This window comes from Callionymus lyra, chromosome 1, assembly GCF_982586985.1.
Source record: "Callionymus lyra chromosome 1, fCalLyr1.hap1.1, whole genome shotgun sequence".
Lineage (NCBI taxonomy): Eukaryota > Metazoa > Chordata > Actinopteri > Syngnathiformes > Callionymidae > Callionymus > Callionymus lyra.
This window is the reverse complement of record NC_141818.1, coordinates 47,518,763-47,536,781: the sequence shown is the minus strand read 5'-3', so window position 1 is coordinate 47,536,781 and position 18,019 is coordinate 47,518,763. Positions and strand designations below refer to the sequence as shown.

The following is an 18,019-nucleotide window of genomic DNA, read 5'->3' as shown; positions in this document are numbered from 1 at the left end:
TTTGAAAAACAAACATAACGTCGTTAATGTGCAAAAAATATACACAAAAGAAGGTCACAATTCTCCAACCAAAAAACCAATCAGAAAACAAATACCAGTATTAACGAAACATACATGTGGAAGAAAGTAATCTGATAGGCACGTTGCATCGATTTATTTTGAAAGGAACACCGGAAATTGCTCGTCCCCTGCATCCCAGCTTGAATCGCCCAATCTTCGCTCAGGTAGCGGCGCATCTCGGTCACGCAGATACTTTCAATCCCGCAGCAAGAGCGTCCGGAACCGGATCGTAGTAGTGGACCGAACCCGAGCCACAATGACGTCTTTCCTGTCGGTGCTGATGCTGGGCGCGCTGCTCGCCCCGGGGATGGGCTCGGATGGAGAGATCTCCTTCGAGTACCACCGCTACGAGGAGCTGAGGAAGGCGCTGGTGTCGGTGTGGCTGCAGTGTCCCACCATCACCCGCATCTACACGGTGGGCGAGAGCTTCGAGGGCCGAGAGCTGCTGGTGCTGGAGATGTCCGACAACCCGGGGACGCACGAACCGGGTCAGTTTTGTTTTTACGCACGCGTCCGATCCATCCATTCATCCTTTAAAGACGAGACCCTCGAGTCAGGAGGACCTCAGTGGGGGGGCAGGTGGAGGCCCTGCTGCTGCGCCCAGATCCGGGTGATAGATTGAAGGATCAGACGCGCTGAGCCGCCATTTTATAGTTGATAAGGATTCTCACGCGGATCCGAGTCGTGATAGTGACGCGTCTATGATTCCACTGCGTGGGAATAAAACCTGTAAAATTGATGGAAATATAATGATATCATTAATTATTTATTTATCTTGAGGACTGAAGCACCAAATTAAAAAAATAAATGATCACATCTTCATCAAAGCTGACCTTGAATTCTGAGGTAACCAAACAATTGTACGATTCATTTTAACAATGATAATAACGTTTTAGGTTGTTTTTTTTAATGGAAAATGTGTCACGCAACTGTTATCCCTTTTTTAAATTTGAGGTCCCGGTGTCACTTTCTGTTGAGTAGATTTATTAAGGTTATTAACAATCAGTTTGAGACGTAATTCATCATTTTATTGACTAATATTCCATGTTTAACGGTCATAAAATGTTATTTCTATATTAGAAGTTATGATTCAAGAGGAGTTGTTAATAATTTTTTTGAACCATATGAAGTTAAACAAGGTAAAGTGAAAATAAAACACGTGTAAAAATACAGGAAATGAGTGAAATACAAGACCAAGTACCAAAATGGATTCCTTTTTTTTTTTATCTGAGGGCAAAATAGTGCCAAGAAAAGGTGACAAAGTGAGACACATTTAACAGTTATCATAACAAGTCAACAATACATGTGGAAAGGAAAAGCAAAGTACCTTTTAGGAAAGCCACACTAAAAGAGGAAAAACACTTTTATCATTACTTAAAGCAATTGTTGTTGCTGTATGTTAGCAACATGCTAGCAACGATACAACGTTAACAATATATTCTATGTTAGTCATAATACAATTAAATAGCCATCTATCTATTTTAGTTTTTCTTAACAAGTTAAAATAAATTAAAAGTTATAATACTGTAAGTGTAAGCAGGAGGATCATCTTACACGCCTGTTAGCATTTATCTTAGCTACACGACTGATATTTTAGCGAAAAACCCCTCATCGCTTTCTTTAACACTTTAAACATGTTGCTTTCTTAATTTAACATTAGATAATACAATTGCACATTTCAAATAGCTGGAGAGCTATTATTGTTAGCTATGTTAGCATCTTTAGAAATAGCAAAAAAAAAAAGAGGGGATTATTGTTATTTAAAAAAGCTAATTTAATAGTAGTTGTTTCCGAATATAAAACACCAGCAAATAAACTTTAATAATTCTTAATGCTAATGGTTTTCATCCCACATGAATGTACATTATTTGTGTAAAGTTGTCAGTTCCAGTGGTCTGAGTCAGCGCGAGAACAATACGCCCGTAGTATATTAGCGTTTGTACGCACAGATGAGTCACAGTAGCAGGAGGACATTATTACTACCAGATGACTTTCCGAGCTCCAGCCACACCAACACCCTCCTCCCTCCTCCACCTTTCCTTCGCCTCCTCAGGCTTTTATTTGGGGGACACCCGGGAAAACTAAATGTATAAACATTAAGGTGACTTTTTGTTGTTGTTGTTGTTGATGTTGTCGACCCCGTTTAATACGAGGTGGAGCTGAAATAGCTGTTGCCGTAGCGACAGATTGGGCTTAGTGTCCCTGAGCTCGCCGGCGGCCCGTGGTTGGCCGGACGGCCGACCTGAGCCGCCGCCTCGGCTGCTGAACGGCCATCTGTCGCCCTGTTGGACGCCAGACCTGATCGCTGTCAACATGGTCAGCATGACACGGAGCTCAGTGGTTGTGTAACGACATGTTTCAGGCGTCAGACACAAATACACCTTCTTTAAAGAATAAATAAATGACTCTAATGAAGACATGATGATTTCAATTCGCTGGGAAAAGAGCATAGTTTGCGACGTGGTGAGAACAGTTACATAATAACATAATAAACATAAGCATGAATAAAAAACAACAGAGAAATACCTTGAATTTGCAGTTTTTACTTTGTTTATACAAATAAATCCTTGTTTTCTTTTGTAAATTTTATCTTACAAAATTAAATCACATCTCTAGCTGACAAAAACCTTTATTTTAAACTCTGCTAATCATTTTTAAGCTCCGATGGCAGAGATGTTTATGTTTATCAAATAAGATTTCCGGTGCATAGCAGACGATAGAAGGTACAGCCAGTTTCATAAAAGCAAGCACAGAGTGCAAATAAAAAGAGTGCAAAAAGATAACAAAGTGCAAAATGCAAGTTCAAAATGGTCCGTGTGTTCCTCTCCTTCAAGTTAATTTTTTTCTCTTATCTGTGTGAAACTGTTATAATCTCTGTTTCTTATCTCATCTTAAAAACTGGCGTCTTCATCGATCACAATGGTGACAGATGTGGGGCAGGTGTAGATGAAGAGAGAAAGACTAGAATGAGTCGGATCTAGAAGTAAAGATGGAGAAAGCAGAGGAGGAAACACAACATGGATGTTATAAGAAGTATGAGGACGGAGAGAGCATCAGTCGTAGGTCATTTATTATACATCAAGCAGCTGCATGATCCTTCTCATCCCCCTTTTTTTCTTCTCCTGCTGCAGTATTGCTCACCTGGGTTTTAAAGGACAGATGAGTCCCGTGGCCCCGCAAGCGTCCCTACGTAAGAGGAAACACTCTTGTGTGTCGGCTCTCTACGGTGATCTGGAAGCTAAGTGACTAGCGAGTGTTTACTCAAACGCACCTGCCCGGTCCTGGTAACCACGGCGACGCAGGGCACCTTCTCCACTTATTTACCAGGTTGCCTCGGCAACCGCATTGATCACCCGCTCGGAGATTTGACGAAGCATATTTTTGCTCTGGTGTTGAAATAAGAAAAAATCAAAAAAATCAAACCGTTTCCTTCGATACCAACATGCTAATGTAGCTGTCAGGCTAAGCTAGTTATTTAGCCAGAAATATTGATACTTAAATATTAGATATTTTTCTTCATAATTCGATATCGATATTCAACAGCGCTGTATTGATATTTTCAAAAGTTGTATTTGTTTAATCATATCTTATCTCATCTTTTATGGTTTATATTTCAATAAAGTGAGTACAAATTTAAACATACTGAAATCTTTTTTTTTTTTTCATTTTTGTGTTGCAATTAAACTTCCGGCCGCTAGATGGCAGTGGTTACGTCCTCCTCATGAAAAAGCAACGACGAAGTCCTGCGAGATCCCGGTTACGAATGAGGACGATTTTTAATTTCGGAGGATTCTTTACATCCTATACAAAAAAAAAAGCAACAGTGAAACACTGTAAGATGACTGAGGACAAGAGGATACAGTGGACTCAAGTTTTTAGAGCCGATGTTTGGACATATTGAAAACAAATGAAAGCAGTTACGACTTTGTCAAGAGTCACGTGGTCTGTAAATACTACAACACCAGAGTCAAGTACTGGACAATACTACACATATATACTTGTTACTACACTATCACAACACCAGAGTCAAGTACTGGACAATACTACACATATATATACTTGTTACTACACTATCACAACATCAGAGTCAAGTACTGGACAATACTACACATATATATACTTGTTACTACACTATCACAACACCAGAGTCAAGTACTGGACAATACTACACATATATATACTTGTTACTACACTATCACAACACCAGAGTCAAGTACTGGACAATACTACACATATATATACTTGTTACTACACTATCACAACACCAGAGTCAAGTACTGGACAATACTACACATATATACTTGTTACTACACTATCACAACACCAGAGTCAAGTACTGGACAATACTACAAATATATACTTGTTACTACACTATCACAACACCAGAGTCAAGTACTGGACAATTCTACACATATATACTTGTTACTACACTATAACAACACCAGAGTCAAGTACTGGACAATACTACACATATATACTTGTTACTACACTATCACAACACCAGAGTCAAGTACTGGACAATACTACACATATATATACTTTTTACTACACTATCACAACACCAGAGTCAAGTATTGGACAATACTACACATATATACTTGTTACTACACTATCACAACACCAGAGTCAAGTACTGGACAATACTACACATATATATACTTGTTACTACACTATCACAACACCAGAGTCAAGTATTGGACAATACTACACATATATACTTGTTACTACACTATCACAACACCAGAGTCAAGTACTGGACAATACTACACATATATACTTGTTACTACACTATCACAACACCAGAGTCAAGTACTCCGCAATACTACACATATATACTTGTTACTACACTATCACAACACCAGAGTCAAGTACTGGACAATACTACACATATATATACTTGTTACTACACTATCACAACACCACAGTCAAGTATTGGACAATACTACACATATATACTTGTTACTACACTATCACAACACCAGAGTCAAGTACTGGACAATACTACACATATATACTTGTTACTACACTATCACAACACCAGAGTCAAGTACTGGACAATACTACACATATATATACTTGTTACTACACTATCACAACATCAGAGTCAAGTACTGGACAATACTACACATATATACTTGTTACTACACTATAACAACACCAGAGTCAAGTACTGGACAATACTACACATATATACTTGTTACTACACTATCACAACACCAGAGTCAAGTACTGGACAATACTACACATATATATACTTTTTACTACACTATCACAACACCAGAGTCAAGTATTGGACAATACTACACATATATACTTGTTACTACACTATCACAACACCAGAGTCAAGTACTGGACAATACTACACATATATATACTTGTTACTACACTATCACAACATCAGAGTCAAGTACTGGACAATACTACACATATATATACTTCTTACTACACTATCACAACACCAGAGTCAAGTACTGGACAATACTACACATATATATACTTGTTACTACACTATCAGAACACCAGAGTCAAGTATTTTGGCAATAAAGTATATATACTTATTGTATCGCCAGATTCTTACCAATACCACTCCTTATCCACGAGCATCCTTGTTGGATATAATGGTGGAAATATTCCTTGACTGGCTTCCTGACCGAACACGTCGTCAACTTCAAGGACACTACCTGTTTTCGGCCACTTACCCAAGTGGTCTTGTTTGTTTTTGGCAGTTTTCCTTTTTTTTTTTAAGGTACCCAGATACTGGACAGCATGTGTCCAAGAACTTACCTCAACCCAACATCTCTATCAGGGATCTGAAGCCTGTGGAAACCATCCAGGGTGGAAAGATGAAACTTCAGTCTTGAAATCATTAGTCGCAACTTCTGGCGTTTTAAAAATAACCCGACGACCAGATGTGCTCGGCTGGGCGAGCGAGTGTTTTCACCCGTAAAAAGCCACAGGCTTCACAGATACGAGCGCGGATACAGGAAATAAATCCACGATGGGGGACGAAAAAACCCTAAACTCAACACACATGTTCAATAACGGTGAGATACTGGGAAAGTAACATGGAGTTTCACGATATTAATACACGTGTCTTTGTCTTCTGCTGCTGATTCTGACCCGAATGTGTTCACTTCAAAATGGCTGCCGGTTCATTGTGTGTTTTTGTTGTACAGAAAGAAAAATACACGTATATTATATGGCTTTTATATTTATTATAAATCTCTAAAAGGTTGTTTATTTAGATTTTCTCAGGTGTTACATGAGTCTGTGACTTTTGACACGTTAAGATGCTTTTGAAACTATTTTAATTCAAAAATATACATGTAAACTAGAAAAAAGCCAGTCCATTTTATTTTTGTTGTTTTCATCTGAAGGTCTGTCCGTAATTATGAGGTCGACATTAAACCAGTCTGTGGTGCTAAAAAAAAAGGTGGAGAATCCCTGATGTAGATTTAAATATACTTTCATAAAAACATGTTTTATCAACTTTTTCCTTCCATTTCTTATTGATAATAATGCATTTTCACTGTAGCTTCACTTGTTTAATACACTATCACAACACCAGAGTCAAGTACTGGACAATACTACACATATATACTTGTTATTACACTATCACAACACCAGAGTCAAGTACTGGACAATACTACACATATATACTTGTTACTTCACTATCACAACACCAGAGTCAAGTACTGGACAATACTACACATATATACTTGTTATTACACTATTACAACACCAGAGTCAAGTACTCGACAATACTACACATATATACTTGTTACTACACTATCACAACACCAGAGTCAAGTACTGGACAATACTACACATATATACTTGTTACTACACTATCACAACACCAGAGTCAAGTACTGGACAATACTACACATATATACTTGTTATTACACTATTACAACACCAGAGTCAAGTACTCGACAATACTACACATATATACTTGTTACTACACTATCACAACACCAGAGTCAAGTACTGGACAATACTACACATATATACTTGTTACTACACTATCACAACACCAGAGTCAAGTACTGGACAATACTACACATATATACTTGTTACTACACTATCACAACACCAGAGTCAAGTACTGGACAATACTACACATATATACTTGTTACTACACTATCACAACACCAGAGTCAAGTACTGGACAATACTACACATATATACTTGTTACTACACTATCACAACACCAGAGTCAAGTACTGGACAATACTACACATATATACTTGTTATTACACTATTACAACACCAGAGTCAAGTACTCGACAATACTACACATATATACTTATTACTACACTATCACAACACCAGAGTCAAGTACTGGACAATACTACACATATATACTTGTTACTACACTATCACAACACCAGAGTCAAGTACTGGACAATACTACACATATATACTTGTTACTACACTATCACAACACCAGAGTCAAGTACTGGACAATACTACACATATATACTTGTTACTACACTATCACAACACCAGAGTCAAGTACTGGACAATACTACACATATATACTTGTTATTACACTATTACAACACCAGAGTCAAGTACTCGACAATACTACACATATATACTTATTACTACACTATCACAACACCAGAGTCAAGTACTGGACAATACTACACATATATACTTGTTACTACACTATCACAACACCAGAGTCAAGTACTGGACAATACTACACATATATACTTGTTACTACACTATCACAACACCAGAGTCAAGTACTCGACAATACTACACATATATACTTGTTACTACACTATCACAACACCAGAGTCAAGTACTGGACAATACTACACATATATACTTATTACTACACTATCACAACACCAGAGTCAAGTACTGGACAATACTACACATATATACTTGTTACTACACTATCACAACACCAGAGTCAAGTACTCGACAATACTACACATATATAATTATTACTACACAAACAAAAGGTGGTGAATCCTTGTTGTAGAGTTAAATATATCGTCAAAAAAACATGTTTTTTCAACTTTTTCCTTCCGTTTCTTATTGATAATACTTCCTTCTCGCTGTAGCTCCACTTGTTTCGGGAACTTAGATTCGTAAAAATACTTCTCCGAGAGTCAATTGACGGTTAAACGAAGTGAGAATCTCTAATTCTGCCCTGGAGTCTCGAGGGCGTCTCTGCGAGTCCTAAGAGGACGTGACAGTGAGACTCAATTCCTCTGTCGTCGTCGTCCAGTCGCTGAAGTCCGGACCTCGGTGACCTTTCAACGGACAAGTCACTGAGAAGGTCTCAGAAGGTCGTAGGAGCTTGTCGGTGTGATCTACTGTGATCTACTGTGATCTACTGTGATCTACTGTGATCCACTGTGATCTAACTGAGTGTTCTGGTCACGACATGACACCTGATGCTGAGTGATGTCAGCCTCTAAGTGGCGAGAAGATAATTGACCCTCGTTATCATCGGCCGGCTTCACCGCTCGCTCGGACCGTTGACCACATGGTCGTGATGGCAGCGGCTGAGAACGCAAACAACATGTTGGATAAACGGTTACAAAAGGGTCACCGTGACCCGATGAGTTGGTTGAGAGGGAGTGAGACAGAGAGAGTGTTTATAACGTTAAAGTGTTTGGTTATAAAGTGTCACTCATTTCCATCAGCATTTCAGTAATTTACGTTTTTTATTTTAATAGTTTATCATTGAAGATTATTTGTAGGTCATTTGTAGGAGTGTAAGAAAATAATTCATGCACTTAACCCTTGTGTTAACTCTGGGTCAAGTTGACCCGGAGGCCCAGGAAAAAAATGTGTTTGTGGTATCCCTTGTGTTAACTCTAGGTCAAGTTGACCCGGAAACCCGAAAATAATTGGTCTGTGGTATCCCTCGTGTTATCTCTGGGTCAAGTTGACCCGGAGGCCCGGAAATAAATGTGTCTGTGGTATCCCTTGTGTTAACTCTGGGTCAAGTCGACCCGGAGGCCCCGAAATAAATGTGTCTGTGGTATCCCTTGTATTAACTCTGGGTCAAGTTGACCAGGAGGCCCGGAAATAAATGTTTCTGTGGTATCCCTTGTGTTATCTCTAGGTCAAGTCGACCCGGAGGCCCGGAAATAAATGTGTCTGTGGTATACCTTGTGTTATCTCTGGGTCAAGTTGACCCGGAGGCCCGGGATAAATATGTGTTTGTGTTATCCCTTGTTTTATCTTTGGGTCAAGTTGACCCCGGAGGCCCGGGAAAAAAATGTGTTTGTGTTATCCCTTGTTTTATCTCTGGGTCAAGTCGACCCGGAGGCCCGGAAATAAATGTGCCTGTGGTATCCCTTGTGTTATCTCTGGGTCAAGTCGACCCGGAGGCCCGGAAATAAATGTGTCTGTGGTATACCTTGTGTTATCTCTGGGTCAAGTTGACCCGGAGGCCCGCGAAAAAAATGTGTTTGTGTTATCCCTTGTTTTATCTCTGGGTCAAGTTGACCCGGAGGCCCGGAAAAAAAATGTGTTTGTGTTATCCCTTGTTTTATCTTTGGGTCAAGTTGACCCCAGAGGCCCGGGAAAAAAATGTGTTTGTGTTATCCCTTGTTTTATCTCTGGGTCAAGTTGACCACCATAAATTATAATTATTCTTTTTTCAAATAAAATACATATTAGTGAAAGGTTTAACCCTTGTGTCATCTCTGGGTCAACGTGACCCCAAGACCCTTAACAAATGTGTTTTATGGTATCCCTGGTGTTGCGTCTTGGTCAAGGTAAACCTTACTTGCAGAAATGCAATACTTGGTCCAGGAAAACATAACGATAAAGAAAGAAATTGTATTTTTTTTGTGGTTATATTCTGTCTCTCACACCTTCCAAACATCTGTACCTTCAGGTGAACCAGAGTTCAAATACATCGCCAACATGCACGGCAACGAAGCCGTGGGTCGGGAGCTGCTCATCTACCTGGCCCAGTACCTGTGCAACCAGTACCAGCAGGGCAACGAGACCATCATCGAGCTGGTCCACAACACGCGCATCCACCTCATGCCGTCCATGAACCCGGACGGCTTCGAGAAAGCCGCCTCTCAGGTCAGACGCTCGCCTGTCGCCCGGCGTCGGCCGTCAGGTACTGACCACCCTCTTCTGCTTCCTGTTCCAGCCCGGGGAGATCAAGGACTGGTTTGTGGGACGCAGTAACGCTCAGGGCGTGGACCTGAACCGCAACTTTCCAGACCTGGCTCGCATCGTGTACATGAACGAGCGAGAGGGAGGAGCCAACAACCACCTGCTGCAGAACATGAAGAAAGCAGTCGACGAAAACACCAAGGTATGAAATGTGGAAATAATAAACATCAAAACCCAAGTAAATGAATGGAATTACATTTAAAAATAAATCAAAATAATTGTTATTTGACTATGTATGATATTGTTTACTCATGTAAAATTAAAAAAATGAATTGATAAATATGGAAGTAGCAATTATCCACCGGAAAATGCAGCCTTTCGGTATTAAAAGGTTGTTATTCTAATAGTTTATCCTCTCAGTGTAAGAAAATATCGATTAACTATCGCAAACATATTTTTCATGATACTGTATTCGATTTTTAAATTTACAATTAACATGCGAATATTGAGCATTTGAAGGAGTCGTTACATCTTTTGTACCAAAGGAACAGAGACGCTGCGAGATGACTGAGGACAAGAGGATACAGCAGCTTTTAAAGCTTCGTCACAGCAACATTTTTATGTTATTCATGTTATTCCCTTCAATCGTTTTTATTTAACTTTCCTTATCATTTCTAAACAGTATATGTTTCTTATCTTATCTAAAAAACACTTTTTTCATGATACTGTCTCTACGTTAAACAGCACTTGTTTAAATTATTTCTTTGGCTGGTTATTTTATGGTTTTGTTCATTAAAGTATGTATATTGTTTTGTTTTTTTAATTATTATGCACATTTTCAAAGCCTTTCATTGTTCTTTTTTGTGTTTCAATTAAATTATTAAATTAGTTATATACATTAAAATATGTAATTAATAACTATGTGGAAAATATCCACCAAATAATGATCACTTTCAAGGAAAATAAATGAAAATGATGGCTGCAAGAAAAAATAATATCAAGAGAAGAAATGTAGTAATGACGTATAATTAATTCAAATATTATACAAGATAATTACTTGCAAAAATATGTGCCGAAAACAAGTTTTGCCGATCGAGGCTATTGTTAAAATATAGAAATTAAGATAAAATGAAATACTTCACGTAAAAGATTTTAAAGGGGTTTTAAGATACAAATTGTTATTATAAATGTTCTTTATCACACGTAGGCTTGGAATCTGTTTACAGTTAGCATCAAGCTAGCATCAGCCTACGTTAGCGCTGCCATGTGTTTCCTCCACCGTCACTCTTTATAAGTCGATTATCGGGATCATAGGATCGTAATATTAAAGATACTTGTGTCGTCTGTTGGCAGCTGGCTCCGGAGACCAAGGCGGTGATCCACTGGATCATGGACATCCCTTTCGTTCTGTCCGCTAACCTGCACGGCGGCGACGTGGTCGCTAACTACCCTTACGACGAGACCCGCACCGGTACCGTTTGAATGACTTCAAATGTTCCTCATAAGACAGTGTTTATATTGCTGCGGATTTATTATGGATTCTTCAAGTTCCTCAACGATAAACACACTATAAACATTGTTTTTCTTCTGGCCCGGGAAGGCTCGGCGCACGAGTACAGCGCCAGCCCGGACGACCTGACGTTCCGCTCGCTTGCCAAGGCCTACTCCGCCTACAACCCGGTCATGTCCAACCCAGAGCGACCCGCCTGCCGCAAGAGCGACGACGACTCCAGCTTCAAAGACGGCATCACCAACGGAGGAGCCTGGTACAGCGTCCCCGGAGGTCAGAGGGCGTTTGGGAATCTGTTTTTATTATTTGAGAGAAGTGACAGGTGTCAATCATAATTTAAGTAACAGTTGCAGGAGAAGGCGTTACATTTCTTAAGGGGCCACAATATTAAAGATGATTATGATGGGAAAAAGAACGTGAACAAAACAGAACAAGAAAAAGGTTTGTGTTAGAAAATATAATTGTGTTATGATGTTATGACGACGTCTCAACAATTTAGCCCCAAAATTAGACTGACAGAACGTAGAGTCTAGTACAATTGAAAAAAAGGATTTGCGTCAAATAATACTGACAGAGTAGATAAGACTGAAAAAGTTGATTTATTCTAATGTTTTTATTTTGTTGTTAAACATTGTAGAAGTATCACAATTTATGTTGTTGGACAAATTGTACAACATTTCTTAAGCACAGGTATCCGCTTAATCCTTAACTTTTTTTTAATTTCAAATTTCAAATGATTTAAACATTTGTAATTTGGTTTAAATTTCCTTTCGATTTTTAACAATATCCTTTGTCATTATTTTTACTTCTGGTTTGAGGCAATATTGAGATGAAATTTAGAAAAAAACAGTTGTTTATAAATATTTTATTGGCATATAGAGTTTACATCTTGTTTATCTATTTTACCTCCTATTTACTGCTTTGTTGTTTTTTTTAGAATAGTTCCTTTTAGCTTGAAGACGCACTACAACAGTCACAGTATATAATGTGGCCCCTGAGGAAATTCAACCCCGGGGGCCACACTTTTGCTCTCGTCCGGTCCAGTGTATTCTCAGTAATACCTCATGTGGTCTTAATATATTGATATTTATATTATAATTTAGGATAAATAAATCAAAACCCAATGATTAATTATATATTTTACAATACAGTGTACATTAGTTGAATTATTACTTTTTTATATATGATTTTGATCCGTTTTAGATGTTGTTAGATTCATTTCAGAGTAAAATATGTTTATTTAAAATAATATCATTAAATTGACATCCTTTTTTTATTTACATTTAAATATGTATGTATAGATAGATGGATGGATGGATGGATGGATGGATGGATGGATGGATGGATGGATGGATGGATGGATGGATGGATGGATGGATGGATGGATGGATGGATGGAGGGTAGGAGGGAGGGTAGGAGGGAGGGATGGATGGATGGATGGAGGGATGGAGGGATGGATGGATGGAGGGATGGATGGATGGATGGATGGATGGATGGATGGATGGATGGATGGATGGAGGGTAGGAGGGAGGGTAGGGGGAGGGATGGATAGATGGATAGATGGATGGATGGATGGATGGATGGATGGATGGATGGATGGATGGATGGATGGATGGATGGATGGATGGATGGATGGATGGATGGATGGATGGATGGATGGATGGATGGATGGATGGATGGATGGATGGATGGATGGAGGGAGGGTAGGAGGGAGGGAGGGAGGGAGGGAGGGAGGGATGGATGGATGGATGGATGGATGGATGGATGGATGGATGGATGGATGGATGGATGGATGGATGGATGGATGGATGGATGGATGGATGGATGGATGGATGGATGGATGGATGGAGGGTAGGAGGGAGGGAGGGATGGATGGATGGATGGATGGATGGTTGATTGGATGGAGGGTAGGAGGGAGGGTAGGAGGGAGGGAGGGATGGATAGATGGATGGATGGATGGATGGATGGATGGATGGATGGATGGATGGAGGGAGGGATGGATGGATGGATGGATGGATGGATGGATGGATGGATGGATAGATGGATGGATGGATGGATGGATGGATGGACGGAGGGAGGGAGGGATGGATGGATGGATGGATGGATGGATGGATGGATGGATGGATGGATGGATGGATGGATGGATGGATGGATGGATGGATGGATGGAGGGAGGGATGGATGGATGGATGGATGGATGGATGGATGGATGGATGGATGGATGGATGGACGGAGGGTAGGAGGGTAGGAGGGAGGGAGGGATGGATGGATGGATGGATGGAGGGTAGGAGGGAGGGATGGATGGATGGATGGATGAATATATTTACTGATTGTATTATGGGGGTTAATTAATATCGTAACTTCATTATTAATATTGTTGTTATTAAGTTTTGTATTGTTTGTATCGCCGGACCACACAAACGAAACCTTGACACCCTGTCGGCAGTGGTCAGTATCCATCCAACGTGTGTCCACAGGGATGCAGGACTTCAACTACCTGAGCAGCAACTGCTTCGAGATCACTCTGGAGCTGAGCTGTGACAAGTTCCCCCCCGAGGACTCCCTGAAGATGTACTGGGACCAGAACCGCAACTCTTTGGTCAACTACATCGAGCAGGTAGCGAAGAACGCGACCACGACCCCGGCTGAAGATCCCTCCTCCGTGTTTGACAGACATGTGTCCTCGCAGGTTCATCGCGGCGTCAAAGGTTTCGTGAGAGACATGCAAGGAAACGCCATTTCCAACGCCACCGTCTCCGTGGAGGGAATCGAACACGACCTGACCACAGGTATCCAACGATAACTTGGTGCTGTACCGCCCTCTGGTGGACAGAATCAAGACTTCACTCTTGTGATCCGCAGCTAAAGACGGAGATTATTGGCGTCTTCTGGCTCCAGGAAACTACAAAGTTGCTGCGTCTGCCCCGGGCTTCCTCACCGTCATCAAGAAGGTCGCTGTTCCCCACAGCCCGGCCACCAGGGTGAGTCGCTGGACGGGAATCTATTTAATGTTTGGTATGAAGTAATAAAATAAAAACAATCATCTAAAATGGACTTTTAAAAAATGCGAGCTTGTGAATTATGTAGAGAAAAAAAAGGAAAGAATTAATTGTATTTGTTTTATTTTTAATTCTATATTGTAGAGAGAAAACAATGTATATAAATATATATATATAAAAACAATATATACATAAAACAAATAAAATAATAATCTATCATAATATAATAATAAGTGAAGCCACTATAAAAATACACAAACATACAACATTATGTATCTGCACATTGTCCTTTTTAAAGTAAACTGAATAATTATTATTATTATTGTCGTTTTTATGTCGCTACTCAGGTATTCCGCTAGAAGGCGCTAAATTCCTTGAAAATGGAACAGTCTCGACTGGTTTATAGCGACTGTTTTTTAAGATGATAAAGTTACCTGCTTAGATCGTGTTGTTACAGATGGCACCACTTTATCATTTATGTAGAGATAATAGTTTATAAAAAATAAGATTTAATAAAATTGTTCAGCTGTTGAAAACGAGTCTTTTTAAAGAAACATGTGGTAACAGATTAAGACAGTGGATCTATTCAACACACTTAAAACATAAGCACCTAGATTTGAAACCATAAAACACATATATGTTGTTCCTTGAAACATTTCCACTTATATAGACGGAGTATTTCATTTAATTTTATTTATTAACTAAGCTGTGTTGATTTGCTACTGAAGCGGTTTTTCTCTTCAGCGGCCACTTGAGGGCGCTCTTCTCTACTTTCCTACAAACAATAGAAACCTCAGTACTTAGAGCACATGAAGCTTCATGAAGTGCCTTTTTTTTAAAATAACATCTTAATGCACACGTTATATTGTCTGTGACACTTGAATGAATGATGTTTTCTCTTATCTTATCTCGATCGACCCGTCTGACACTAACTAGCGACCGGGTTATGGTTGTACGCAGGTGGACTTTGAGCTGGAGTCTCTGATGGAGAGGAAGGAGGAGGAGCGAGAGGAGCTGATGGACTGGTGGAAGATGATGTCAGAGACACTGAACTTCTAAACTGTCAGAGTCAACAGTCCGTCCAGACCCCCCTTCACCCCCCCCTTCTGATTTATTTGATTTAATCATGATTTCAAGTCATTATGTTGTTCATCAGATATTTACTCCTGTAGATGGATGGAAGTCCTGCACACACACACACACACACACACACACACACACACACACAGAATTGTTTCTGTGGCGACAAGATTGGTGTCGATTTCTGTGATATTGTCTTTTGTTGTACATGTGATCGGTAACCATGGCGATGACCTATATATCCCAGTCGTGTGTGAGGAACTTTACGTCGACGTCCGCATCGGCTTTGCTTGTTCGTTTCGAGGAGAATTAAAGAATTCAAGTGTGTTTGTGAATCACTAGAGATCATGTAATGACTGCAGCACAGCTCTCATCTCAGCACAATATGAATGACAAGAATATACTGTATTTAAACTACACCAATCAACGTTTCTTTTTGGTACATGAAGGATGAAAAACACAAAATAACTATAACTGTATCCAAACAGAGACATGCGAGAGAGTGGAATAAAAGTTGAATGTATAGATATTAAATATGTAAAGAAATAATCAATAAAAACTTATCGTTATGTTGTCAAACTTGAATGTTGTCTTTTTTATTCACTCGTTAAGTATTTACTTTTATTGGAGTGTCTTTATAATGTTGTAACAAGTGATGGTCTGATGAAGCTTCATGAAGCAGTGTCATTACTTTCAGAGTCCACTAGATGGTAGTGATGTGTTGATGAAGCTTCATGAAACAGTGTCATTATCTTCAGAGTCCACTAGATGGTAGTGATGTGTTGATGAAGCTTCATGAAACAGTGTCATTATCTTCAGAGTCCACTAGATGGTAGTGATGTGTTGATGAAGCTTCATGAAACAGTGTCATTATCTTCAGAGTCCACTAGATGGTAGTGATGTGTTGATGAAGCTTCATGAAGCAGTGTCATTATCTTCAGAGTCCACTAGATGGTAGTGATGTGTTGATGAAGCTTCATGAAACAGTGTCATTATCTTCAGAGTCCACTAGATGGTAGTGATGTGTTGATGAAGCTTCATGAAACAGTGTCATTATCTTCAGAGTCCACTAGATGGTAGTGATGTGTTGATGAAGCTTCATGAAACAGTGTCATTATCTTCAGAGTCCACTAGATGGTAGTGATGTGTTGATGAAGCTTCATGAAACAGTGTCATTATCTTCAGACTCCACTAGATGGTAGTGATGTGTTGATGAAGCTTCATGAAACAGTGTCATTATCTTCAGAGTCCACTAGATGGTAGTGATGTGTTGATGAAGCTTCATGAAACAGTGTCATTATCTTCAGAGTCCACTAGATGGTAGTGATGTGTTGATGAAGCTTCATGAAACAGTGTCATTATCTAGAGTCCACTAGATGGTAGTGATGTGTTGATGAAGCTTCATGAAGCAGTGTCATTATTTTTAGAGTCCACTAGATGGCGGTCTCTGCATTATTTTCCCTTTGTTTTGAACAACTGTTCTAATGAAACATCATTTTTAAACTAATGGCGCCACCTACTGACCTCTAAACAACATGACACTGTTTCATGAAGCTTTATCAGCACATCACTAGTCTTAATACATTCCAGTGATTATCTTTATTATTGCTTTATTCGGCTCAAATTTCCTCATTTTTAAAGATCTTGGAAAGACGTCTGTTCGAGCGACGAGCTTCAGATACAAAAGTAAGATTTATATGTATTATATATTTTAAAGTTATCTTGCGTTCTGAAGCAGTGGTTCGACTTGGTCCGATGATTCGGAGCGTGCGTGTCCAAAGTCTGTTTCCAACATTTTAAAATTAAAACATACAACAAAACAAGCTTTTTATGACAAGCCACTGGTCAGATGAAGTGAAGCTGCTTTATATTAATACTATTACTAAATACTCAAAACGGTTTAGCATTGTCTCAATTTTGTGTCAAACTGGATGTAGATTTTTGTATTTTCAAGCTCATCGAGATCATCAAGCTTCATGAAACAGTGTCATGTTGTTTAGAGGTCAGTAGTTGGCGCCACCAGTTTAAAAAATGATGTTTCATTAGAACAGTTGTTCAAAATAAAGTAAAATAGTGCCGAGACTGCCATCTAGTGGACTCTGAAGATAATGACACTGTTTCATGAAGCTTCATAAACACATCACTACCATCTAGTGGACTCTGAAGATAGTGACTCTGTTTCATGAAGCTTCATCAACACATCACTACCATCTAGTGGACTCTGAAGATAATGACACTGTTTCATGAAGCTTCATAAACACATC

General features: G+C 39.3%; 1 protein-coding gene across 1 annotated transcript; it reads left to right on the top strand.

Annotated features, from left to right (window-relative positions):
- Positions 1-225: 225 nt before the first annotated feature.
- On the top strand, positions 226-16,340 carry cpe (carboxypeptidase E). The gene is made up of 9 exons (XM_087810741.1): positions 226-548; positions 9,935-10,131; positions 10,202-10,369; positions 11,521-11,638; positions 11,768-11,950; positions 14,154-14,293; positions 14,366-14,465; positions 14,539-14,657; positions 15,636-16,340. The coding sequence occupies exons 1-9, from the start codon at positions 317-319 to the stop codon at positions 15,732-15,734; spliced, it is 1,356 nt and encodes a 451-aa protein (XP_087666867.1). The 5' UTR covers positions 226-316; the 3' UTR covers positions 15,735-16,340.
- Positions 16,341-18,019: the final 1,679 nt, after the last annotated feature.